Source organism: Brachyistius frenatus, unplaced genomic scaffold (genome assembly GCF_029030835.1).
Source record: "Brachyistius frenatus isolate BFR_SWC_R1_liver_20210118 unplaced genomic scaffold, ASM2903083v1 Contig_254, whole genome shotgun sequence".
NCBI lineage: Eukaryota > Metazoa > Chordata > Actinopteri > Embiotocidae > Brachyistius > Brachyistius frenatus.
The window spans coordinates 150546-176273 of record NW_027210853.1 but is presented as its reverse complement, the minus strand read 5'-3'; the positions used below and the strand labels follow the sequence as shown (position 1 = coordinate 176273).

At 42.5% G+C, this 25728-nt stretch overlaps 1 protein-coding gene across 8 annotated transcripts in view; it reads left to right on the top strand.

The window, feature by feature from the left end:
* Window positions 1-25728, top strand: part of ryr1b (ryanodine receptor 1b (skeletal)) — a 64513-nt gene that overhangs the window by 5382 nt on the left and 33403 nt on the right. For all 8 annotated transcript variants that reach the window (XM_069720967.1, XM_069720966.1, XM_069720971.1 and 5 more), the window contains exons 2-36: window positions 7488-7610; window positions 7714-7815; window positions 11163-11237; window positions 11370-11448; window positions 11700-11812; window positions 13568-13667; window positions 13866-13962; window positions 14057-14131; window positions 14582-14738; window positions 14848-15012; window positions 15317-15438; window positions 15559-15745; window positions 16029-16164; window positions 16278-16373; window positions 16712-16830; window positions 17041-17174; window positions 17329-17570; window positions 17664-17856; window positions 18436-18652; window positions 18750-18854; window positions 19232-19335; window positions 19442-19525; window positions 19617-19776; window positions 20015-20162; window positions 20301-20506; window positions 20926-21100; window positions 21252-21460; window positions 21546-21892; window positions 22197-22332; window positions 22532-22692; window positions 23016-23178; window positions 23270-23356; window positions 23705-23931; window positions 24592-25036; window positions 25126-25659. In XM_069720967.1, the coding sequence (XP_069577068.1) occupies window positions 7488-7610; window positions 7714-7815; window positions 11163-11237; window positions 11370-11448; window positions 11700-11812; window positions 13568-13667; window positions 13866-13962; window positions 14057-14131; window positions 14582-14738; window positions 14848-15012; window positions 15317-15438; window positions 15559-15745; window positions 16029-16164; window positions 16278-16373; window positions 16712-16830; window positions 17041-17174; window positions 17329-17570; window positions 17664-17856; window positions 18436-18652; window positions 18750-18854; window positions 19232-19335; window positions 19442-19525; window positions 19617-19776; window positions 20015-20162; window positions 20301-20506; window positions 20926-21100; window positions 21252-21460; window positions 21546-21892; window positions 22197-22332; window positions 22532-22692; window positions 23016-23178; window positions 23270-23356; window positions 23705-23931; window positions 24592-25036; window positions 25126-25659 (5823 nt within the window). The remainder of the gene's footprint in view (window positions 1-7487; window positions 7611-7713; window positions 7816-11162; window positions 11238-11369; window positions 11449-11699; window positions 11813-13567; window positions 13668-13865; window positions 13963-14056; window positions 14132-14581; window positions 14739-14847; window positions 15013-15316; window positions 15439-15558; window positions 15746-16028; window positions 16165-16277; window positions 16374-16711; window positions 16831-17040; window positions 17175-17328; window positions 17571-17663; window positions 17857-18435; window positions 18653-18749; window positions 18855-19231; window positions 19336-19441; window positions 19526-19616; window positions 19777-20014; window positions 20163-20300; window positions 20507-20925; window positions 21101-21251; window positions 21461-21545; window positions 21893-22196; window positions 22333-22531; window positions 22693-23015; window positions 23179-23269; window positions 23357-23704; window positions 23932-24591; window positions 25037-25125; window positions 25660-25728) is intronic.

The window sequence follows — 25728 nt, the reverse complement described above, 5'->3', positions numbered from 1 at the left end:
CCAAATCAAACTTCGATTGAATTTGTTCCGAGGACCAAACTGACTGAAGACTGAGGCAACTAATCATTTTCCAAGAAACCAGTCCATGTTTTGGCCTCACACAAGTGCAAATCTACAAAAAGAGCCAATGGTAGTGTGTGTGTGTGTGTGTGTGTGTGTGTGTGTGTGTGTGTGTGTGTGTGTGTGTGTGTGTGTGTGTGTGTGTGTGTGTGTGTGTCAGTAGTGAGTCCTAAACTTAAACTTTACAATGTTTAAGAAACTAACTTGAGAATACATTCACATGTTGGGAATGGTATAAAAATCAGAGAGCAGACTGTTCATAGTAGCGCTCTGCTGGAGACTGTAGATTCTGGAACTGTGAACATTAAGTCTACATTTAAGTTATCGTTGCCTTGTTCTTTGACAAGTTTGTACTGAATTAAAGTTGAACAAATTGACTCAGCGGTCATTGTGATGGATAACATTTAGTCTTGGACACGGAATTGAATTGGATTGTTGAAAAAGAGGAGAAAGACTTTAACTCTCAGGGCTTTATTTGAATGATCTAAGCTTGTGCATTCCACTTTTAGTTTAACAACAGATAATCTGAGCACAAAGTAAGATCAACATGAAATCAGCTGATCAGTGTCATCTCCGTTTCCTTTTGAAAGCCCGGTGCTCTTGCAGATTGAACAGATACACAATAATAATCTTCATTGTAATCTCTTTATTTTTAATCTTGTGCATGTTTCCGTGTGTGTAACAAGCAGTGTGTGACACGCGTTGTCCTTAAAATAACAGTAAGATACTGCACCGTTGGTTTTCGTTGGTCAGTCGTGCAGCCACTTTCTGCAATGCACCAGTAACACACCTGATCACACACTATTTAAACAGTGTGGACGCTGGCTTTTAAAATGACAACTTCCTTTGTCAGAAACTACAGCGAAGACAAATATTGCACGTGTTTCTTTTTTCAGTCCTCTATTTTCATTTTGAATATTGGATGTTGTTTGTCTTGCACAATAAATCTCTTCTGTGCCTGAACTCGCGCCATTTTGAATTTGAGGATTACACATCTGCCGGTCAGGAAAGTACTCTGCAAATAGGCTTTTTTTTTGGGGGGGGGAGAAATGGATTTTGGATTCGGGCCAGCTAAAATAATTTATTTATAACTGTGCTTTCCTTTAAATTGCTGCTGTCTGCCAGATTTATCATCTTTCAAAGGGCAGAGGCTGTTTAATGTTTGATAGCGGGTAGTTTGTATCAGTTTAACTGAGCCAGAGGGAGATGAATGCCACGCTGTCAAAACACTGCGTGTTAATGAAATTCAACTTAAATGTTCCTTGGAATTTGATTTGTGAATTATCACAGCTCAGGTTTGGAGTGCTTCCGATCTGGAAATCCCAAAATAAGGATCTTATCAACCTCGATGTTTCTAACAGTTGATGGTCGTTTTGCAAGTAGTGTAGCTGTTGTCAAGACTTGAACTTCAATTCTGTGGTCAGTGTTTCTTTGTATAACCTAGTATGCTTTAAAGCACAATTCAAATGGTTAATTACCGCCTTTCTGCATTTTTTGGGCATAAATTGGTGTATTTTTTATTTTTTTATTTCTGCTTTTCAGTAGCAGTCGTTATTAGTTAGTTCCCTGTATGTTCAATGTTTTCCCCTGTGAGCGAGAGGGTCTCTGCTGAGACTTCTAAGTATCTGCCGGTCAGCAGAAGGAGGGAACGTGATAGTGACAGGTGCAGCCAACTAAAATAGGAGTGGAGTGGAGGGGGAAGGCCCAGTGCAGAGCGGTGGAGGTGGTGGAAAACAGGACAGAAAAGAGGAAGCTGATGAAATGAGAAGAGTGCATTAAAAAGAAATAGTTTTAATGAATCAGTATATCAGTATATGAAAAAGACAAAGCTCTGAATGTAACCGCTCTCGTTTGTGCAAAGTTCAGAGATTCAGCAGCGATTCAGATTTTCTCTCTCAAATAACTACTATTCTTGAACTTCTCTGCAAAAATAAGTCATCATAGCACATTTATCCTGTCACTCAAAGTCTTATATTCATGTGTAAATGAACTATCTGTTGCTTTGTTGTTTGGTGTCCCATTGTCAGCCAGGCTGGAGAAGCTTTTCTTCAATGTACAGCAACAAGAAAAATCAGCAGCCCGACGCTGCCGGCTGGATAGCTTCATAAACACACTCATTTACACCCGAGTTGGATTTACATTTTCTTGACTCACTCAAAGGGCGGTTGGAAATTTGTGTATTGTTAGAGAGGAGCAGTAGGAAAGGGGAAAGAGAGAGAGAAGGAAAAGAGATTCCTTTGGTTGTGTTGTTTATCCACAAATTGAGATGCTGTCTGTAACCTTCTTCAAAAATGTCGTTTTAAGCACGTTCATCTTATACAAAGTGCAGTTAACAGGGGAAAAAATTAACTCAGTATTTGGTGTGATCACCGTTTGCCTTTTTAAAACCCTGTTAATTCTCTCATGCAGGTACTCTTGCACAAAGGTATTCAAGCCTCTTGGAGAACCTGTCTCAATTTGCTCAGTCTTCATGTAACTGCAGGCTAACTGAAAACTGAGATGAGGGCTGTGTGGGCACCACACCATCTGTTCCAGGGGACTTTGTTTTTTTTCTTGTTGATGAAGATGATTCTTTACGATCCTGGTTGTATGTTTGGTTTCGTTTGTCACATGCTGCAGAATGAGTCTGGGACAGATCAGACGCCTCCCTGCTGTATTGTGTGATGGCTGAGGATGTAAACATCTAAAATACCTCAAACTTTTGTTCTATATTCTCTATTAACTTCATAAATATCAGCGCTGGTTGAAACACCAGCGTTCCCAGCCTCCTGGACTGTTAGCAGTAGTGACTTTTGTTTGTCCATCTGTGTCTGTTGGCACTGTGGTGAGTTCAGGAGACTGATGGCTATTTCAGACAGAGGGAATATGGTAATAGTTGGAGGGCATACCTGGTGTATACAACCTAAGCTTACCGTCACATCTTTATATTCACAATCGATGACTCTTCTGACATCCTCAGGTAACACAGCCCAGACCACAGACAGAGAAAATATTAATAAAATAACTTTATAAAAGCTCAGTAGAGATTAGCCTTTTATTTAAGAGAATGATGATAGAGGACACAATTGTTTGGAAGAAAGGTGCAACATTAGGATTGGGGAGAAAAGAGGAAAGTTGTTTGGGAGTACAGTATATAGACGTTTTAGTGAGTAAAAGGGCAAACAAGAGCGAGAGTTTGTGATATATGAGAGTAAAGGTGCCACAAGGTCCTTCAGACTGCACTCTGGGATGAAGGATGCTGAAAGTGCACCTGTATGGTCTCTTTTGGTTTTCAAAGGGAAACCCCCATCACGACTCTCTCAGCTGCCTTATTGAACTCTCCTCCACCCACATAGTGAGCAATCTGCTGTCCCTCACTCTTTTTATGTCTGCAGAAATATAATCAATGCCCTGGGGTGGCATACATCAGCACAGTTTAATGAGAGCAGCGGGCACAAATCTGGAGCTGTAACGGAGGAGTGGAAATGTTATTCATTTGACAAGAGTGATTTGATTACTGGGCAGGTTTTCAGTGGTGGTTCACAGCATGAAAAGCTGAAATGAACCGAAATGAAAAGCAGTTTTGAATTGAACTAAAGATCGAAAGAAATCATAGTGAAACATTTAAAACTATATTTAAACTACCATATTAAATGTATTAACTTTCAAACAAAGAAACCAGACAACATATTAATGTCTGTGGAGATGCAGATGGATGTGATTTTATATTGTAAAAATAAAGCTATTAAAAAATACTGCATTGTTCTGTATAAATGTTCCATATCAAACATCAATTAGAGATTAGAAAATATTATAAATCTATCAGAAAACTCCACCTGCTAGCGGAGAAGACAAACCTCCCAGCCGTTTATATATGTATCAGGTGTCAGCTGGACGCTGGTCTTCCCGTCATAGCATCAGCTGTAAAATTGTCCCTCACAGCAGATAAACCGTAAAATCCCAAATAACCTGATTTCACGTCACAGACTACTGCATGTCCGAGGTAATCTTGCCACCGCTGCCTCTTTGAATTTAGGTGCATCCTCGATAAACAGAAGTCTCACACAATCTGACTGCAGCTACATTCACAAGTTGTAGAGTTACACCTGGGTTCCCATCCTGTCCTGTATCTCAGTTTAGGAGGGCTTCGGATGGCTGGAGGGAGCAGACACGGCTCGGTATTTTGCATCTGTTTCTTGGTTTGCTTCCTGGGCGTGCGGGCACCGTGCCTTCTTGTCCGGGGGAACCCTTGCTACTCTCCGACGGCCCCAGAGAATACACAAAGGTGTCCGCTTTCATGCGCTATCTGTGCTTCTGGCTGTTAAACTGTGGTGCATTACACACCTCTATTTGTGCACACTAGCGTGTTTGTTTGTGTAACAGTCTGCCACTTTAGATCTAATTGTCCCAATGTCTCCCTTTGACCCCGAGCATCCACATAGCCCAGATGCTTCGGCTGCCAAGTCCAAACACGGTTTGGCGTTAACCCGACACCCTTCCTGTTGATGGGGCTTTAAATGACTTTCATGTACACGTCTTCACGCAGCCCAGGTAAAAGCTCAATGGGTCAGGTGGATGATACCCGTCACGTACAACCTACCTGTCTCGGTTCCATCAGATGCACTCGTGTGACATTAACAGATAATCAGGAGTTTGCAGGGGGTTTACAATAAACTGTCAGGTGCACATCTTTCAAATCCCCAAAACAGCCTCTATTAATAAGAGGTCTCTATTAATAGGTGTGAGTTAAGCTGAAGGGTTTGCGTTGTCTCTACGTCAGCTTTTCACATGCTCAGATTGGAAGAGATTCACAGAGTGTGACTCTTGGAAGGACACCAGCTCTGTAGCTGCTGAGTACTGTTATAAATCCAGGTGACCTAATATTCAGGGTGGTATAACAGGTTTAACCCTGTGCCAGCAAAGTGCAGGCTGAGGCTTCCTCTCAGTGTTTGTTCATGCCACCAGCCAGTTTGGCAGTTAACCAACCATTTTCTTCAGGTTTTAGCTCTTGCCTGGTTTGTCTATGTAATTCAGTACCAGTTAGGTTTAAGATCACTTTTGTAGGTTCACAGGGGAAAAGTCGCTCCGTTCCTTGTCTTTTTAAATTCAGCAATAATTTCCCCACAAACAGAACTTTTTTGTTTAATTTGTTCTGCCGTTTATAAAAATTCTGAATATATTTATTTCAATGATAATAACAACGATCTGTAGTCATAGCTCTTTTCGAAGAAAACATTTTAAAATACTTTGCATGTTACATGCTCGAAGTATTCTGATGCATCCGTGCCGATGTTCATTCGACTGCAGGTTAGTGCTGAGCGTGCTTTAGTTCTCGCAGTCCTCTTGTAGGTGCCTGCTTTTTTATTTATTTATTTATTTTTTTAATCTTGCCTTCAGAGGCAGAGTAAGTGTGTGTGCCATGTGAGACTGTAGCTGTTGAAATAGATGGAAGCCACTGAGCAGGACTGCAGCATAACGCGAGGGACATATATCGTCTATGGTTGTCATCCGATCGCACATCTTGTGTCGGCGCAGTGAGTCACTCGGTTACTTCAGTCTGCTTTTAGACACCCACTAGCTCAACCCTATCTCCTTAATGGGGACTGCGGTGTGAGTCTGTGTGCGCTGTCCTCAAAACCCGGCCAGTTTAACCTATTTTACCCTCGTTCAGTCCAGTTCCGACATCGTGGCTTCTCTGTGACGCCTCAGTGATGCCTAGTTTCAGACCAGCTGTAATCTGTGGTCGGTCCTGGTGAACAAAGATCCTTGTAGATAGGTATCGTTGTTGTATGAGGTAATGCTTTTTTTTTTTTTAATTCCACCTATTTGAAAGTTACTGAAAACTTCTCTGAGATTTACTGATTTTTGCAAAAGGAAAAAAAAACCCAACAAGAGTCATGTTTTGTAAGGTCTCTGTTCAGCTTTAGTAACACTTGAGTTGTATATTGAGTTCTGTTGCTCATGTCTGCAGTGAAAGAGAAAGGACACATTGCTCCACTTTCTGCAGTGCAAAGCGGAGGCCGTGAGGACAGGACATAGGAGACGTTTCTAGGCTGAGGAGTGATAGATGATAGCCCAGCCAAAGGAAGAGGGGACACTTTTCAGCCAAAGAAACACTGGAGGTCTCTGGGTACAAGAGAGGAGTAGATGTTAAGAGGTCACCGATCGGCATCAATTTCCCTATTCCTGCTATGTTCCATAAACATAGACATTCAGGCCTTTAAGAGGCCCGCCTGTTACTCTTAACAATAAGTTGCGACACTTCACTGTTGCAAAATCAGCAGGACGAGCGGGTTCAAGAACGAGACGACGGAATGATTCACGAGTTGTTAGACGAGAGATGGAGGAAAGTCAGGAATCTGTCCAGAACTGTAGAGAAGATTATCAGCCAGGTTAAGTGATGCACCCACTTGCATAATGACTGAGCCGAAGGAACAGCTGAGCATGCTTAGTGTCAGGTGTGGGTTTCACATGGGAGGGGGGTGTTTATGGCTGTATTTACACCGGCCTCTGCAGGGTCCGGGCTTTGACGAGAAGCAACAAATTACAGTCTGTTGGCATTCTGCTCGTGGAATTGAGTTGCGTGCATCTATTGTGATGATGCCGACTGGGAGCAGCTGCCTGCAGCAAACTCAGCTGGCCATTTAAAATACCACAGCAGTGGTTTTTACAGTTTCAGCACATTTTTTAATTGTTTTTTTTTTTAGATATATTATTTGTGGGCAGCTATTCTTAATCATTTATCAAAGTATAACATGAAGATCAGTTAATCCTGTGTAATCCATCACATTGACCATCACATCTACATTATGTTTCTGAGTTTTTTTTAATGTATTGTTATTCTTAGTGTTGTTGTTGTTAATGTGGTGCCCTTCAATTTAAATTGATTTGAAATGTTGTCGCTCCTTTACAATACAATTACATAACTATGAAACCCATTGAAAAGAATGCAAACTGGAAATTCACTGTGACAAATGTTGATAATAAAAGAAGTATCAAGAGATTGCTAATTGTATTGGTATCAGTATTGATCATTTTTTGTGGAAAGCATAAAACATAGCGAAGAATCCCAGTATTGTTCTTGGAGCATGATGCTCTAAACACAACAGTTTTAGTCACGGTGTTTTGTACAGCGCCTTTTTAAAAAAATGTTTGCTCTAGGCAAGTAATTCTCTTTGGCGCTGCTTACAGAGCATGTCAGCTGAGTCAATAAAAGGTCACTACTGTTCGTAACATTGCCAGCATCAAATATCGAGTCAAGACAGTTTTTTCTTTCAGTGCTTTTAAAGTGTACTAAAAATATGGAAAAAACAAGCCAAGCAGGGACAGCCAGCAACACGGATATATAGGAAACACGTGTGCAGTTGAATTAGCAGGGGGAACATAATGTAGTTGAAAGGACATTGAATAAATTAGTCCCTAACTGTTTGTTTGTGTGTTGGGTTCAGGATGACCAGGTTGTTCTGCAGTGTACCGCCTCCGTGCTGAAGGAGCAACAGATTAAACTGTGTCTGTCCTGTGAGGGTTTTGGGAACCGTCTCTGCTTCCTGGAAACCACATCCAACGCTCAGGTAAGACGCCGTCACCCCTCATCGCTTTGGTTTCTCCTGAAGCGTGCGTGACCTTGTGCTCATCACCTGTTGTTTTACCTCTGTGCTGTTCCTACGTTGGCAGAGTGTGCCCCCGGATTTGGCCATATGCAGCTTCATTCTGGAGCAGTCCCTCTCGGTCCGAGCTCTGCAGGAGATGCTGGCAAACACAGTGGACATGACCGAGGTAGGAGTCCAAACCAGAAATAAAGAAACGAGTGCTGGATACATGAGGAAAATATGGAAAAGGAATGCAACTTTTTCTTTTTTTAGAGATGTAAGAATCGATTTGATGCATTGAGAGTTACAGACTACGAATAACAACTATGAATAAGAAATGGCAGCGAAATGAACTTTGTTAGAACGATTTTTATCGTCCTCTCCGACTTATATTTTGCTCACAATTTTACTGCCTCTTTCAATCTCCCCATCACAGAACCATAGTCCTCAATTTTAGCTGATTGCTGATGTCTATCTGAGAAGTACAGTCTGATTTGATCTGAATGCCCAGCATGTCACCAGAAAGGGCTCAACCAAGTTCAGCACAAAAACGAGGAAGCAGAAGCCTCCAACATTTTTTTTAAATGCTGTTATATATAGTAATTAACATATAAACAAACAAATAAATAAATGAATAAGTAACATTAACACATCAAGCCTGCACTTTGGGGTTGCTTGCTGAAAAAAGTTGCATCCTCTCTCCGTCTTCATTGTGAAGTTGTTTGTTATCTTTCTGTCTAACAAGGTGTAACTTGAATAAAACACTTTCGAGCTTGTTGGAAACGTGTTGTTTCTGCTTCCAGTCCAGAGTGATCGGATCCTGGACATTTCTCTGTTTTGAAAACAGAAAGATAGTTCTGCTATTGATCCTCTAATGTGAGGAAAACTAAGCTACATACTGTAGTGCCAGTGAATGCACCTTGAAGATAATGGTTATATTTAATTGGAGAAGCACATATGTGCGAGACATTTTCGTCCCTTTACTATTATAATGTACTTGTAGATTAAGCCTTAAATACGATAAACAATGATTTTATGTTTTTCTGATCAGAGACGAAAGTATACGCCCATTTTTATTATCATATTTTTACTGAAACCTGTGACAGATTTGAGCTGTTGATGTGGATCTGACATTATACTCCAGTCATGTCTTCTACTGGTGGGGCCACTTTATTGTTTCATGTCAGATTTGGCCTTTTAAAATGAATGTCAAAGTTCACCATGCAGCATACCGAGCATCACAATCCTTCTGTTTATGTGAGCGCCATTGGAGGACTTATTTTTGGCTTTTATTTTATTACGATTTTTTTTCTTTACTTGCTATCTGACACCCCCTCCCCCTCCCTTCTTGCTCTCTGCCGAGCAGGCAGTCGATTTGGACAAATGGGTATGTCTGTTCACACGTCTTTTTTCCTGTCGTGTGTGTCCCAACCAACCTGGCAACTGTCCTTGTTCCCGTCCTGTTGGCAGCTGGATGTTCTACTCAGTGAAATAGTGCTGTGTCATTTACACGTCTCGATTCATATCCGCTCAGTCCTCATCCCGAGGTGGCGATCGTTCTGTACACCCGTAATTCATTTTCACAAACAGTATCTAAATGGCTCCCAGTCCAGTGTGTTTAGAGTCATCTTTAAATGCTGAGATATTAAAAGCTGCATAGTTACTGGTAATATTTTCAAAATATAACTATATGGAAACCTCCAATTCATTTCCCAGTTTAAAAGCTAGTTTCATGGCTGTAGTAAGCAGTATTTAACACTTTCATTCATTTTTCTGTTGTGATTTAATTAGCTACACGACAATATCAGACATAGCAAGACGTCACAATGCTTCGTTCATTTGCTTTACATGTAGAAATATCTCAAGCTCATTTGTCATTATGCCCTCATCACAGTTATTACTTTGCCTTGCTTGATGTTGTTCCTTTTGTTCCAGAACATTGTTCTTTGTTATCTCTAAAGACTTTACCACATTTTATACAGAACATGTTTTTATACCACAACCTTTGTTTACTGTGAAGACACGTTAATCCACACTGTATAGGTTTCAGATGGCTAAACTCCTATTTGGTGGTGTATGCTTTCTTTTTCAGTAAATTGCAAGCCAAACATTGGTGATAAAACAATATAGAAATGGTTTATTAACTTTTTAACTCCAGCTTCCATTAATCTTAATAGCAAATATGCAATCAAAACATCAGTTTGCATGCGCTGTGTTAAGAAATAATTAAACCAAGACTGTAAATAGAAGACTACAGTATCGTATTTCAGCCTTTTTATGAGACAGATGAGTATAAGCTTGTCTGATTAACGGCTAAAAACTAGATTTATCAGCTGACTTGTTATGACTTTTCTGGGCAGCTCCTGCTTCACATGGGATGGAAGATGTGGATGAGCCATGTCTTCCTGATGATGAGCAGGGGAATGTAAATAGCATGGCATGCAGCCCATCAGAGTGTCCTACCCACCTCTGTCAGGGATGGATGGGGAAACTGGACACCCTCAGAGCACTGGACGGGCCTAACTTCTTCTTAACACACACACACACACACACACACACACACACACACACACACACACACACACACACACACACACACACACACACACACATTTGGGAAAACACACACAACACCACCGCCGCCACCACCTGTCCTAACAAGGCCTGGTGCTAATGCGACATGAGCAAATGGGACCCTGCTGCCTCTTGACATACTTGCCCCTGACTCATCCCAGTGGATTATGGGTGCTTATTCCTAAATAGAGGCCTAGTGTTTTCTTTCTGTTCGCTCAGTTGAATGTTATTGTTTTTTTTGGTTAATCTATAATTTATCTAACTGCCACAATAATTGTGTTTTTTTTGTGTTGCATCTATGTTGGATGTTGAGAAAAGGTAGGCTGGTTAAATGTTGTGTTTGCCTGTGAGATTGAAATCTGTGGTGACTGGATTCAGAGTTTGAAGTTCGTTTTCTGTTGTGTCTCATGTCATTGGTCACGTCTTTGTGACACCTCTCTGAAAATTCAGATTTACTGCACAGTTTTATCTCAGTTTCCTGCTTCGTTAATGAGACTCTTTCCTTATATTCTGTAAGAGTGTTGTGTATTGTAATGGTTTTGGGAAAATGCCACTGTTTACTCTTGTGAAGTTGTTAATTAAATATTTTTTTAGAAATACCTTTGACACACACTTATTTAACGAATTACCACAATTGTTAACATACGCAAGAGAAGAAATAAGTTTTAATGCTCCTCAAAAGATATGCAAGATGTTCTATCAGCACACAGCAATATTAAATTCAACAGTGCAGAATATGTACAACTATATAAAACAGAGGCTTAAGAGATAAAGAGGGGTCAGTAGAAGTCAACGGTGTGTTGTGACCCTGTCATATTTGGTCTCTTTAATAATGTGTTCCTCTGACCTTCAAAAAATATGTCCTTGTTTTCTCCCTGTGTGATCAAGCTGTATTTGAAGTGTGTAGTCAGATGTGTTGGGCTGGTCTGTTAAATATGTTTCTATCTTTTCCCACTCCAGTCGTCCCAAGGTGGAGGTCATCGTACTTTACTGTACGGTCACGCCATCCTTCTGAGACACCACCACTCAAGCATGGTAGGGCCATTTAAAGGCAATTAAAACAATGCAATTCATGTAATCTTTTATCAAATGGCCTCAACACATAAAGTTGTACCTGCTTTTTGGCAAAGCTCCGGCCATGTCCTGAATGACAACCTTTCTCCCCAGTACCTGAGCTGTTTGACTACATCTCGGTCCCTCACGGACAAGCTGGCCTTCGATGTGGGCTTACAAGAAGATGCCGTTGGTAAAACTTTCTTTAAGATGTCTCAGCCTGCATTTAACTGCTTTCTGAAGCTCATTATCCTCTGGTGCTATCATTACATAGTTTGTTTTGTAAGTGTGTGGGCTTCACAAACCAATTGACATAAGTTTATATGTTACACTTCAGTTTACTTGCTTTCACTTTGTTGTTTCGCTGAAACTGAAACAGTGATGACTGTGAAGGAGCAGGATGCTGTAAGTGAACGGGTTCATATTGTGTTGTTCTTCTTGCAGGTGAGGCATGTTGGTGGACGATTCATCCCGCCTCGAAGCAGAGGTCAGAAGGTGAAAAGGTCAGGGTGGGTGACGACCTCATCCTTGTCAGCGTGTCCTCTGAAAGATACCTGGTGAGACACCTCTGACTTCATTATTTCTTCTTTTTTTTTATCACTCCGTGGAGTATTTAGACATGTACAGTGGGTACGGAAAGTATTCAGACCCCTTTAAATTGTTCACTCTTTGTTTCATTGCAGCCATTTGCTAAAATCAAAAAAGTTCATTTTATTTCTCATTAATGTACACTCAGCACCCCATCTTGACAGAAAAAAACAGAAATGTAGAAATTTGTGCAAATTTATTAAAAAAGAAAAACTGAAATATCACATGGTCATAAGTATTCAGAGCCTTTGCTGTGACACTCATATTTAACTCACATGCTGTCCATTTCTTCTGATCCTCCTTGAGATGGTTCTACTCCTTCATTGGAGTCCAGCTGTGTTTCATTAAACTGATTGGACTTGATTAGGAAAGGCACACACCTGTCTATATAAGACCTTACAGCTCACAGTGCATGTCAGAGCAAATGAGAATCATGAGGTCGAAGGAACTGTCCAAGGAGCTCAGAGACAGAATTGTGGCAAGGCACAGATCTGGCCAACGTTACAAAATAATTTCTGCAGCACTCAAGGTTCCTAAGAGCACAGTGGCCTCCATAATCCTTAAATGGAAGAAGTTTGGGACGACCAGAACTCTTCCTAGACCTGGCCGTCCAGCCAAACTGAGCAATCGTGGGAGAAGAGCCTTGGTGAGAGAGGTAAAGAAGAACCCAAAGATCACTGTGGCTGAGCTCCAGAGATGCAGTAGGGAGATGGGAGAAAGTTCCACAAAGTCAACTATCACTGCAGCCCTCCACCAGTCGGGGCTTTATGGCAGAGTGGCCCGACGGAAGCCTCTCCTCAGTGCAAGACATATGAAAGCCCGCATAGAGTTTGCCAAAAAACACATGAAGGACTCCCAGACTATGAGAAATAAGATTCTCTGGTCTGATGAGACCAAGATTGAACTTGTTGGCGTTAATTCTAAGCGGTATGTGTGGAGAAAACCAGACACTGCTCATCACCTGCCCAATACAATCCCAACAGTGAAACATGGTGGTGGCAGCATCATGCTATGGGGGTGTTTTTCAGCTGCAGGAACAGGACGACTGGTTGCAATTGAAGGAAAGATGAATGCGGCCAAGTACAGAGATATCCTGGAAGAAAACCTCTTCCAGAGTGCTCTGGACCTCAGACTGGGCCGAAGGTTCACCTTCCAACAAGACAATGACCCTAAGCACACAGCTAAAATAACAAAGGAGTGGCTTCGGAACAACTCTGTGACCATTCTTGACCGGCCCAGCCAGAGCCCTGACCTAAACCCAATGGAGCATCTCTGGAGAGACCTGAAAATGGCTGTCCACCAACGTTCACCATCCAACCTGACGGAACTGGAGAGGATCTGCAAGGAAGAATGGCAGAGGATCCCCAAATCCAGGTGTGAAAAGCTTGTTGCATCATTCCCAAGAAGACTCATGGCTGTACGAGCTCAAAAGGGTGCTTCTACTCAATACTGAGCAAAGGGTCTGAATACTTATGACCATGTGATATTTCAGTTTTTCTTTTTGAATAAATTTGCACAAATTTCTACATTTCTGTTTTTTTCTGTCAAGATGGGGTGCTGAGTGTACATTAATGAGAAATAAAATGAACTTTTTTGATTTTAGCAAATGGCTGCAATGAAACAAAGAGTGACAAATTTAAAGGGGTCTGAATACTTTCCGTACCCACTGTATGTTACTCCAAACACCATTGTTTTTTTCCCCCTTACTTGTCCTCTTTCCTCAGCATCTGTCTTACGCCAGTGGAGATCTGATGGTGGATGCCTCCTTCATGCAGACCTTGTGGAACATGAACCCGATTAGTTCAGGATGTGAACTAGCTGAGGGTAAAAAAAACAGTTTTTTTTTGCTCTGCAGCTGTCAGTGCGGTGCAGCACACAGCTTACAGAAACACTCGTGTACAAGTACACACTGACATATGAAAATCATCTCCACCTTCAATTGCTGTGTTTTAAAATATCAGTTGAGGAAGGAGAAATTTGGAGGATTGGGGCGCTCATTGTTGGGTGGTTTCCTTCTTTCAGGCTTTCTGACTGGAGGTCACGTTCTCAGGCTGTTTCACGGCCACATGGACGAGTGTCTGGCCATCGCTACACCAGAGGAAGGAGAGGAGAAACGCAGGTGAGACGAAAAGAAAGCTTGAATCATTCTGAGGAGCAAAAACATCCCATTAATTTGATACCGTGTGACTGTGTCTGCCCACACTCTGCTACAGGATGGCTCACTACGAGGGCGGTGCTGTGTGCAGTCAGGCACGCTCCCTGTGGAGGCTGGAGCCCCTCAGAATCAGGTGATTGTCCCCTCACGACCGTTATATAATGAGCATTAAATTTGTGCCAGATTTGCTTGTTGACTGTATAGAATATATTTCCTGTTTGAAACTGAACAATCTTTGGAAACATAAGCATAATAAACATACCTATCATATCTTAGTCACAGATCTTTATTAAAACATTTTTTTGCTTCGGGCAAAGGAAGAAGAAAATGTTGTGGTTACGTATATCGTCTGTCCTTTGGGACTTGAGTTTCATATGTTTTAAAAGCTCACGTATTTCTGTCCTTGCTGCATGTGAGAGCGAAGTGTCTGTTTTGTTCTCTTTAACCACATTTTTGAAAAACAAGTAAAAGAATTGCCTAAAAGTTTTCAACCACCAGGGAATGATAATCATGATATTGTAGTTATGGAAAGACTTTGTTGACTTTTTAATTAAGTTAATTTTTTACCACTTTGCGCCTGCAGCTGGAGTGGTAGCCACATGAAGTGGGGACAGTCTTTCCGTATCCGCCACATCACCACAGGCCGGTACCTGTGTCTGGATGAGGAAAAGGGCCTGTTGGTGGTCGATCCAGAGAGGGCCAACACCAAGCTGTCCGCGTTCTGCTTCCGTGTTTCAAAGGTCAGTTTGAGTTTCTCTGGACATTTGGATCCTCTCCGTTATAATACAATGAATACTTCTTCTCATTGACCTCTCCATGGTTTTCTTTTCCCTTGGTTTCCCTGAGCAGGACAAGGTGGAGGTGGCTCAGAAGCGTGATGTTGAGGGGATGGGCATTCCAGAGATAAAGTATGGAGAGTCCATGTGCTTCGTCCAGCATGTGTCCACAGGCCTTTGGCTCACATATGCTGCTTTGGATGCCAAAGCTGCTCGTTTGGGGATGATGAAGAGAAAAGTAAGGATCTATGCCGAGGACAAAATAAGATACTGTCCTTATTACAGCAGCTGAGTTAGTGAGAATTATGCCTACAGTGATATTGCAGTCATTAATGACAGAAATAATGATAAATATAATAATAAGAAACAGTTGGGTTTACAAAAGGATTATTTAACCTTGTTTCCCAGTATTTTAAGGGCAAGCTTAACATACTTGTACAGTTGTTATGCAACACAGCCACCAGAAACAGACCTCAGAAGAGGAGGACAGAGAGACATGGGGGAAATAGTCTGTGATGTAATTCTGGTGTCCGTGTCTGCAGGTCATTCTGCACCAGGAGGGTCATATGGACGACGCCTTAACTGTGTCCCGCTCCCAGACTGAAGAGTCTCAGGCTGCTCGAATGATTTATAGCACGATGGGCCTCTTCAGGCAGTTCATCAAGTAAGTGGATGCATTTTCAAATGTGGTGGAGTGAGAAGAGTATTTCTCTTGGAGACAGGATGCAGTGGCATTCATGATTGTATTTTGGGATTTATTGCGGATCTGTTCGTGTTCTTCCAGGGGATTGGACTCCCTGAGTGGGAAGAGCAAGTCACCAGTGGCACTGTCCCTTCCTCTGGAGGGAGTCATCCTCTCTCTTCAGGATCTCATTTTCTACTTTCACCCACCCGAGGAGGAACTGGAGCACGAAGAGAAGCAGACCAAGCTGCGCTCCCTCCGCAACCGGCAGAACCTCTTCCAAGAGGAGGTAATCTGCCTCACACACCTGCACACTCACCTGGATGGTGGTTTGCATCAGCATGTTTTTATCCCCACAAAAGGATAATGTCAAAAAAATTCATACGCATGTTTTGCTAGATTTGTAAGGACCCACAATCATGCCCAGCTGTTAACCCCAGTCTCAGCATTATCTCTTCTTTAACATGATACCAGTTCTAATCTTTACTACAATAGCACCACCAACACAAACAGCAGTTAAAATCATTGTGATTATTTATGCATAACCTGGTCCCTGTGTTTGTGTTTCCCAGGGTATGATCACCATTGTGCTCGAGTGCATCGACCGCCTGAACGTGTACAACACCGCTGCCCACTTCTCAGAATTTGCCGGAGAGGAGGCTGCAGAGTCGTGGAAGGAGATTGTCAACCTCCTTTATGAGCTGCTGGGTAAAAATGCAAAAAAAAAGACTATGAACTTCTGAAAACCCAAGCTACAAATTACATGCTTTCTCTGATGAATTAGGTAACAATATTTCTTCCTCTGTGTTTTCCCTGCACAGCTTCTCTGATCAGAGGAAACCGCTCTAATTGTGCATTGTTCTGCGACAATCTGGACTGGCTGGTCAGCAAGCTGGACCGTCTGGAGGCCTCCTCTGGTATCAGAAGCACTTCATTCATTCACTGATACACCCATCACCCACAAATTAGAGCTGCTCTTTGGCATTGATTGCTTGCTTTTAAGGGTTGGCTGGATGTACTATAGGAATTAGATGCAGATTAAACCTTTATGAGCTTAAGAGATCCTCACAAATATCGATGTCAGCTGCAGACTGGACCTCATTTAAAAGAAATTGCCTTTTTGCTCTGATTTTAATGCACATTTTTGTATGAGGTTTGTTTTCAACCCATTTTATTTCTTTTAAAAGATATTTTTATACAAAATTTGTCTTATATTAATCTCCTTTTTAAAAAAAAAAAAAAAAAATCAATTTAGGTATTCTTGAGGTGCTGTACTGTGTTCTGATTGAAAGCCCTGAGGTTCTGAACATCATCCAGGAGAACCACATCAAATCCATTATCTCGCTCCTTGACAAGCATGGAAGGAACCACAAGGTTGGTGTTTCTCTAACTGCCAGTAACAGGAAGGGAAAGTAATATTCACCCACAGTAAACTCATTCGCTCCAGATGACACGTTTGCAGTTGGTGATTTGACAATTCTTGTCATTTTGATTCAAGTAAATGAGCGATTGTTAATTGTCTTCACCTCTGCCACATTTAAACACAAAGGGTGACAGGCGTGTTTGTTCTTGTCCTGCCTTTAGGTGCTGGATGTCTTGCGCTCTCTTTGTGTGTGTAACGGTGTTGCTGTGAGGTCCAACCAGAACCTCATCACTGAAAACCTGCTCCCGGGTCGTGACCTCTTGCTGCAGACCAACATTGTAAACTATGTCACCAGGTACCCTAACTACTGCACATTGTGTGTAATTTACATCCTGGTTTGAGGGGTATTTCTCTTATTTACACATCTTGTAAAACAAATTGCAGCATTCATCAGCCACTCCGTCACATGGCTGCTGTTAATGCTGATGTCCTGTTTCTTCTGTGCTCAGTGTCAGGCCCAACATCTTCCTGGGTACATGTGAGGGGTCCACGCAGTATAAGAAGTGGTACTATGAGATGATGGTAGACTACGTGGAGCCCTTTGTGACGGCGCAGGCGTCCCACCTGCGGGTGGGCTGGGCTATGACCGAGGGCTACAGCCCCTACCCTGGAGGAGGAGAGGCCTGGGGGGGAAACGGTGTGGGAGATGACCTCTACTCGTACGGTTTTGATGGACTGCATCTGTGGTCAGGTAAGATTTTCCCGACGTTGTTTACTTGACTTTCTGCTTTCATGATGCTTTATGTCTCGTTATGACTTCCTCGCTCTCTGCTCTGCTGTTCAGGCACCGTAGCGCGGCAGGTGGCTTCGCCCAGCGCGCACACGCTGGCGGCAGATGATGTTGTCAGCTGCTGTCTGGATCTGAGCGTGCCCAGTATCTCCTTCCGTATCAACGGCCACCCAGTTCAGGGCATGTTTGAGAACTTTAATGTGGACGGCCTCTTCTTCCCCGTCATCAGCTTCTCTGCTGGAGTCAAGTATGTGCAACATGAAAATAAAGCATGTTTCTCAATGCCATTTATTCCTTGTTTGCTGTTGATTCATTTTATTGATTAACATGTTAATTTCTTTATCTAACTGGCACAACAGTAAACTATTGTGACAAATATGAATGCAATGCAACGATGCAGGCACAGAGGCTGATTTAATAGTTCCTTAGGAACTTTTCAGCTTTGTGTTTGAATAAAGATAGAGACTGTGGAAATGATAAAAAGTTGACAAATTATAGACTTTTTAAATGATTAGTTATTGCAGTTTTGTATTTTTATTCATGTTAAATTCATTAATTGTGTTTAAATCCCCAATAATCCCTTTGAAATCTACAGTGTCTTGTCCCCTAAAAGAGATTTTACAGCTGGCGTGTTAATTGCCTCTCAGTGCTGAGATGAAGAATAGAAACACAGACTCAGGAACTGGCACAGAAAATAAATCAATGTTTTCTTTATTATGAGTCTTATAAAAATCAGTGCACTGTTGTCATAAAGGGCTTTAACACTATATGAAGATCCGTGTCTAATGTGTAATGACCGGGTCTGACTTTGTTTCGTTCACTTTAGGGCTCGGTTCCTCCTTGGCGGTCGCCATGGAGACTTTAAGTTCATGCCCCCACCTGGTTACGCCCCGTGCTACGAGGCCCTGCTGCCTAGAGATAGGATGCGCATCGAACCCATCAAGGAGTACAAGCATGACTTCAGCGGTGTGCGCAACCTTCTGGGTCCCACCCTGTCCCTCACCCACACCTCGTTCACCCCCTGCCCGGTGGACACTGTCCAGGTAAAAGACCCATAACTAAAGTCTGACTTTTGTCATGTTAGAGAAGTATAAGATATATTAGTTTCTTTTCATTTGCTGACTCTCGTTTGCTGTATAGATTGTGTTGCCACCTCACTTGGAACGCATCCGAGAGAAGCTGGCAGAGAATATCCACGAACTGTGGGCTGTCACTCGTATTGAGCAGGGGTGGACCTATGGGAATGTGAGTATGGTGTCGGCACCGGGAGAGAGAAATATTGACTTGATAAGCTGAAATCTGAGTGATTTGGAGCTATTAATTAATGTGTAATATTTCTAATCAGTGGCGCCAGAGAGATTACGTTCCAGTGTTCAACGTGACTTGTCCATCTGCGAGAAGATTATCTTTATTCAGACAAGTTACTCTGGCAAACATGCCATTTTTATTGAAATGTTACTCTGCAGCAGACACATTGACTGAGAGAGTAGGAGAGACTGATTCATGTTTTGCTTCAATCCAATTTATTTAACACAAGACAATGTTATATTGAGGCAAACAAAGCATGAATAATGGGTCATATTTCAGATTTGTGAGAATAATACCTTCATCTTTGCCCGCAGTTCAGGGATGACAACAAGAAGCTCCATCCTTGTCTGGTGGACTTCCTTAGTCTGCCTGAACCAGAGAGGAACTACAACCTGCAAATGTCGGGCGAGACTCTCAAGTGAGTATTTGAGTTTGTGTTGGGGGTTATGAGTTTGAGAGGTGTAAGGGTCAAAGGGAGAGGTTCATATTCCTGTGGTAATGCCTTTGTCCATTTTGTCCCACAGGACTCTCCTGGCGCTGGGTTGCCATGTCGGTATGGGTGATGAGAAAGCAGAGGAGAATCTGAAGAAGATTAAGCTGCCCAAGACGTACGGAGACAAAAATATTTCTCACTGTACAAACCGACTCACTACATTATCTTTTATGCATATCTGAATATGACCCGGTCTGTCTTTTTAGCTATGTGATGACCAATGGATACAAGCCTGCCCCGCTTGATCTCAACCATGTGAAACTGACACCAAACCAGAATCAGCTTGTAGAAAAACTGGCAGAAAATGGGCATAATGTGTGGGCGAGGGACCGGGTACGGCAAGGATGGACCTACAGCATTGTGCAGGTGACCGTTTTCCAATCCTTGTCCAGTCCAATCCATAGTAAATCCATTTTTGGAAACTCTGGTGGCTCTAATTTATTCATATTGATGATGCCGATGTATACAAGTATAATCCAACTGAGACTCACCCGCTGCTTCTCCAGCGTTTAATTTCCTTTTGCAAACAATGTAAACATGAGCTGTCACACCTTTTTTCTTATTTTTTTCTTGATTTCAACCTTTGTTCCGTTACTCTCCTCAGGACATCATGAATAAGCGTAACCCTCGTCTGGTACCTTACAACCTGCTGGACGAGAGAACTAAGAAAACCAACCGAGACAGTGTCAACAACGCTGTCCGCACCCTCATTGGCTACGGCTACAATATTGAGCCTCCAGATCAGGAGAGCTGTAAGTCATCTTAGCTTCATGCTAACACGTGTTGATTGATGTCAGAATATCAGGCAATTTCAGACTTCTTCAACACCGTCAATGACATTTTCCTTCCTTTTATTTCTTACCCGTCATCTTTTCCCTCTTTCGCTGCAGCCGGCCACGGCCTCGAGAACATCCGTGGGGACAAAGTACGAATCTTCAGGGCGGAGAAGTCGTACGGTGTCACCCAGGGGAAGTGGTACTTTGAGTTTGAGGCATTGACCACGGGGGAGATGAGAGTGGGCTGGGCACGTCCGAGTGTCCGCTCGGACACCGAGCTGGGAGCAGATGAGTTGGCCTACGTCTTTAATGGCAATAAGGTCAGTTCACATCTCTTAAGTTCACCTTAGTTTCATCATCTTCAGTACACTCTGATCAAATTTAGACTAAATCAAGTGCTTATTAATAGTAAAATGTGTACTTTTTTTTTCAACATCTTCCAAAACTTTTTGAATATAAATAAGACTTTTATGTCCATCTCAGTAAATCCACTTACAGTCAAACTATTAAAAATATAGAACTGTAGAAACACTTTGACAAGGAAAGTCCCTTTTAGCCTTTGGGAAACCAAACTTCAGTAATCTTGCATAGAAGCAAAAAAAAAAAAAAATCAAGATGAGTCTGAAATAAGAATAAAACCATGACAAGTTGTTGTAGCTAGAAAAGATTATTTGAGTGCATCATAGCCTGAAAGTGATGTCTCTGTAGTAATTTGACGATGTATTATTTTGATGTCCAGGCTCAAAGATGGCATGTTGGCAATGATCCGTTTGGTCGCCAGTGGCTGTCAGGTGATGTCGTTGGTTGTATGATTGACCTGACTGAGATGAACATTATGTTCACGCTCAACGGAGAGATGCTGATCAGTGACTCGGGCTCGGAGATGGCTTTCAAGGACATTGAAATTGGGGAAGGTGAGAGTTTATGACTACTTTACCTCTTTTGATCTGCATCAGTTGCAGAATCTCTGGACTTTGTAAGCTGTTTCTCCAGTTTATTATAATGTAACTTTACGCCAGTCTAAAAATATTTTACAAGTTGCTTTCCGTTGGTTTGGCTCTTCAGGTTTTATCCCTGTGTGCGCATTGGGCCTGTCTCAGATTGGAAGGATTAATCTCGGTCAAAATGTCAGCAGCCTTCGCTACTTTGCCATCTGTGGCCTGCAGGAAGGATTTGAACCTTTTGCCATCAATATGAAGCGAGACATTACCATGTGGTTCAGTAAAAGTTTGCCCCAGTTTGTGCCCATACCAACTGAGCGCAATCATATTGAGGTAACTATTTATTGACATATCTCATGTTTAATAATGTTAGAACCTTGAAATGAGATAAGTTATGTTTAAACATGTTGTCTCCCAGGTGTCCCGTGTGGATGGGACTGTGGACAGCGCCCCCTGTCTGAAGCTGACCCACAAGACCTTTGGCTCTCAGAATGCCAACACTGATATGATGTTCCTCAGACTGAGCATGCCCGTCCAGTTCCACGAGACATTCAAGGTCCCGGCAGGCACTACCCCTCTCACCCGCGCCCTCACCATACCCGAGGAGGAGGTCGTAGTCGTGGAGCCGGACTCAGAGTTTGAAGTTCTGAAGAAGTCTGCCAGTCGCAAGGAGCAGGATGAAGAAAAGAAGGAGCCGTCTGTTGCTAAGGAGATCTTTGTGGAAAATGAGAAGGACACAATGTCGGAAAAGGGAAAGAAACAAGGGTAAGTTTGGCATTTTGTGTCATCAGAGAGCAGGAACAAGCCTGCCGAATGTTAACGATGTTTTATGTAAGAATACAGACATTTTCTACTCCCCCATCAAGCAAGAGCTTGATTCAACTCCCTATTTGTCCTTTTGTTTTCTCAATCTGCATGCAGTGGACTGACGTTATATCCTGTGATTTTTTTTAATTTTTTTAATTTTTAATTTTTTTTTTTTAGAAATTAAAGCCAGTGAACTTGAGTTGAGTCTGTTAATTTTTTTTAAATCAATTCGGAATAAACCTTTATCTTCTGTGCACAACAGCTTTTTCTCCAAAGCCAAGAAGGCGGCCATGACACCTCTTTCACCTCCTCCTGCTCCTCCAACGGTGCCACGTTTGGTGGAAGATGTGGTCCCTGATGACAGAGATGACCCTGAGATCATCTTAAGCACCACCACCGTGAGATAAACATAATTCTCTGCTAACGTTAGAGTTCTAGCACATGTGAAAATGATCCCTCCAATTTATCAGAAATCTGGTAAAACATCGTACTATTTAAGTTATTATTAATAGTAAGTATAGATACTTCGATACGACTGCTGTTAGAGAGGTTTTTTTCCCCGCTGAGTGAAACATCTAATATTCTTCTTTCTTTCAGTATTACTACTCTTTGAGGATCTTCGCTGGGCAGGAGCCCTCTGGTGTTTGGGTTGGCTGGGTCACTCCTGACTACCACCAGTATGATCCGACCTTTGACCTCTCCAAAGTGCGCTGCGTCACCATCACTGTGGGAGATGACAGAGGCAACATACACGACAGGTCAGTCTTTCGCACATGTAAATGCTATTTTATTGACTAGAGCAACAACAAGCATCTCTAAATTTGAAGTATATATAGTTAATATTTATTTAATCTTACTTCAGACTACATGTTTTATTCACATGTGCTGAGAGTAGAAACTACCAGCAGACAGAAATGACAAAGATATATTGTTGTTGTCTCCTTTGTTTTGGTATTTTCTGTTAAGCTCTTTGGATCAACCCCATTTTTTTTTTTTTTAAGTTATATAAAGAACGGATCAGTTTACTTGAGCTGAGTTTTAACTTCACATTGTATTTGCTGTTTTTGCTTTTTTCCCCCAGCATGAAGCACAGCAACTGTTACATGGTGTGGGGTGGCGACCTGGTCAGCAATCAGCAGACCCGCTTCAGCCAGGAGGACATGGTGGTTGGCTGCCTGGTCGACCTGGCAACAGGTCTCATGACCTTTACAGCCAACGGAAAGGAGATCAACACCTTCTACCAGGTAAAGAAAGTCTGCGCAGTGAATGTGTGTCATTTTCTAAGTTGAGTTAAATTACTGTGGATCAGTAAAACCCAGGGGTGTGTTGTTTCAGGTGGAGCCAAACACCAAGCTGTTCCCTGCCGTCTTCATTCAGCCCTCCAATCAGAACATGGTGCAGCTGGAGCTGGGAAAACTCAAGGTCAGAAGCTACTCTCGTCCATCCAGATCAGCATGGTACCGGGGGTCAAGCCCTCATTAGTGGCCTGTCTGAATGGATCAAGGTCCATGAAAATGGGTTTGACTCACTTATTGGTGACTTGGTGTTTCTGTTCAGATTAAATGTATTCATTGTTATGGATGTTTAAATGGCATTTACCTCATCGTCTCTAATATCTTTCCTCTTTCCTAATTGTCTAATTTTCATCTATTGTTTTTCTCCCTATTTCAAAACTTATAGTTTACTATAATTTTTTTTTTTTTTTTTTTTTTTTTAACTATCCTTTCTGTTATTGTAAACCTCCCCTCCTCTGTCTCTCTCTTATATCAGAACATCATGCCCATCTCAGCAGCGATGTTCCGCAGCGAACGGAAGAACCCGGTCCCCCAGTGTCCTCCCAGGCTGGATGTCCAGATGCTCACGCCGGTTATCTGGAGCCGAATGCCCAATCACTTCCTCAACCCGGAAGTGGGCAAAGTCAGCGAGAGGCTGGGCTGGATGGTGGAGTGTACTGAACCTCTCATCATGATGGCGCTGCACATCCCAGAGGAGAACAGGTCAGAAACAGAAGCCCCATCAGGCAGCCCTCCCGAGTGTGCGATTGGTACCTGAAATTTTCCCATGATGCATTGATAGTGATTTGAGTTTTGGTGAAAAATGTAAGTGGCAGATCACTGATCCCCAGGTCTTTTCAAATGTACATTATGCAAGATTTGATCAAAGTTCAACACAAGTTGAAATGGGAAAATATATTTTAAAAATGTGGAGCTATAACATAATGAATTCATGGAGCTTATACTGTAGGTGTCGTTTTGGGAGGAGGATTTCGATGCAGTAGAATTTACATATACCTGTTACAATGTATGTGTTAAGCCAAACCGCCCACCCTTCCTCTTCAGGGATACAAACAAAGATTGAACTGCTACTGCTGCTATAATTTAAGGAAAAGTGCAATAATTTGTGTAGTGTTGATAGTTTCTGTACAGAGACATTCATATCTTCTGTATTTATATATTTTATCTGTTTAATCTTCTATTTTTTTGTTGTTGAAGTTGCCAAGAGGAATGCTGTCAAACTAAATTTTGTTGTGTATTTATATACAATGACAATAAAGAACCTATCTTATGATTGCAATATTTGCCATGTACTGACCACAGTTACCTAAACAGCATTGATCTATGAGTATGTCTTTTTTTTTTTTTTTTTTTTAATAACAGGTGTATTGACATCCTGGAGCTGTCGGAGCGTCAGGACCTGATGAAGTTTCACTACCACACACTCATGCTCTACTGCGCCGTGTGCGCACTGGGGAACAACCGAGTGGCTCATGCGCTGTGCAGCCACGTGGACGAATCCCAGCTTTTCTACTCCACCGAGAACACCTACCTGCCAGGACCTCTCCGCAGCGGCTACTACGACCTGCTCATCAGCATCCACCTGGAATCGGCCAAACGGGCACGCCTGGGAACCAACAGGGAGTTCATCGTCCCCATGACCACGGAGACACTCAGCATCCACCTCTACCCCGATGCAAAGAAGGCCCATTCTCTGCCAGGCGTCGGCCTCACCACCTGCTTACGGCCAAAGCTGCATTTCTCATCCATCAACTTTGTTGGCACAGACCCTGACTTGTACACTCTTAGCCCCGTCTTCCCTCTGCAGGTAAGAAGCAAGAGACTGATAGCCTGGGAGAAAAATGTTTTCACATTTTTGTTGGGTTTTGCTTATTTCTTTGTATTATGCTTCTGCAGGATCTGAAAACCAGGGCGATCAGCATGTTAACAGAGGCTGTGCTGGATGGCAGCCAGGCCATGCGGGATCCGGTTGGAGGCAGTGTGGAGTTTCACTTCGTCCCGATCCTAAAGCTGATCAGCACGCTGCTTATGATGGGCATCTTCAACGATGAGGACACCAAGCACATCCTCAAGATGATCGATCCCAATGTTTTCAGTGGAAAGGAAGCGGAGGAAGCTGAGGAGGGTGAAGCTGCCAAAGGAGAAAGTGAGGAAGCAAAGGAGGAGGCAGATGACGCCGAGCTGGAGGACGAAGGGGTCGGAGACGAGGAAGAGGAGGAGCCAAAAGATCAGGAGAAGGGAGAGCATGGGGAGGAAGAGGCGGAGCCTACGGAGGAAGGAAAGGAGGAGGGCAAAGGAGGAAAAGTGGATGGAGAGAAAGCAGAGGAGGAGAAAGAGGCAGAAGTTTTGGAAGCAGAAGCAAAAGAGGAAGAGGAGGCTCCGGAGGAGGGGCTACTCCAGATGAAGCTGCCGGAGTCTGTTAAACTACAGGTCAGTGTGATATTATATTATATAGTGTGGGACTTATATTAATATTTATTTTAGAGAGCTGATACTGAC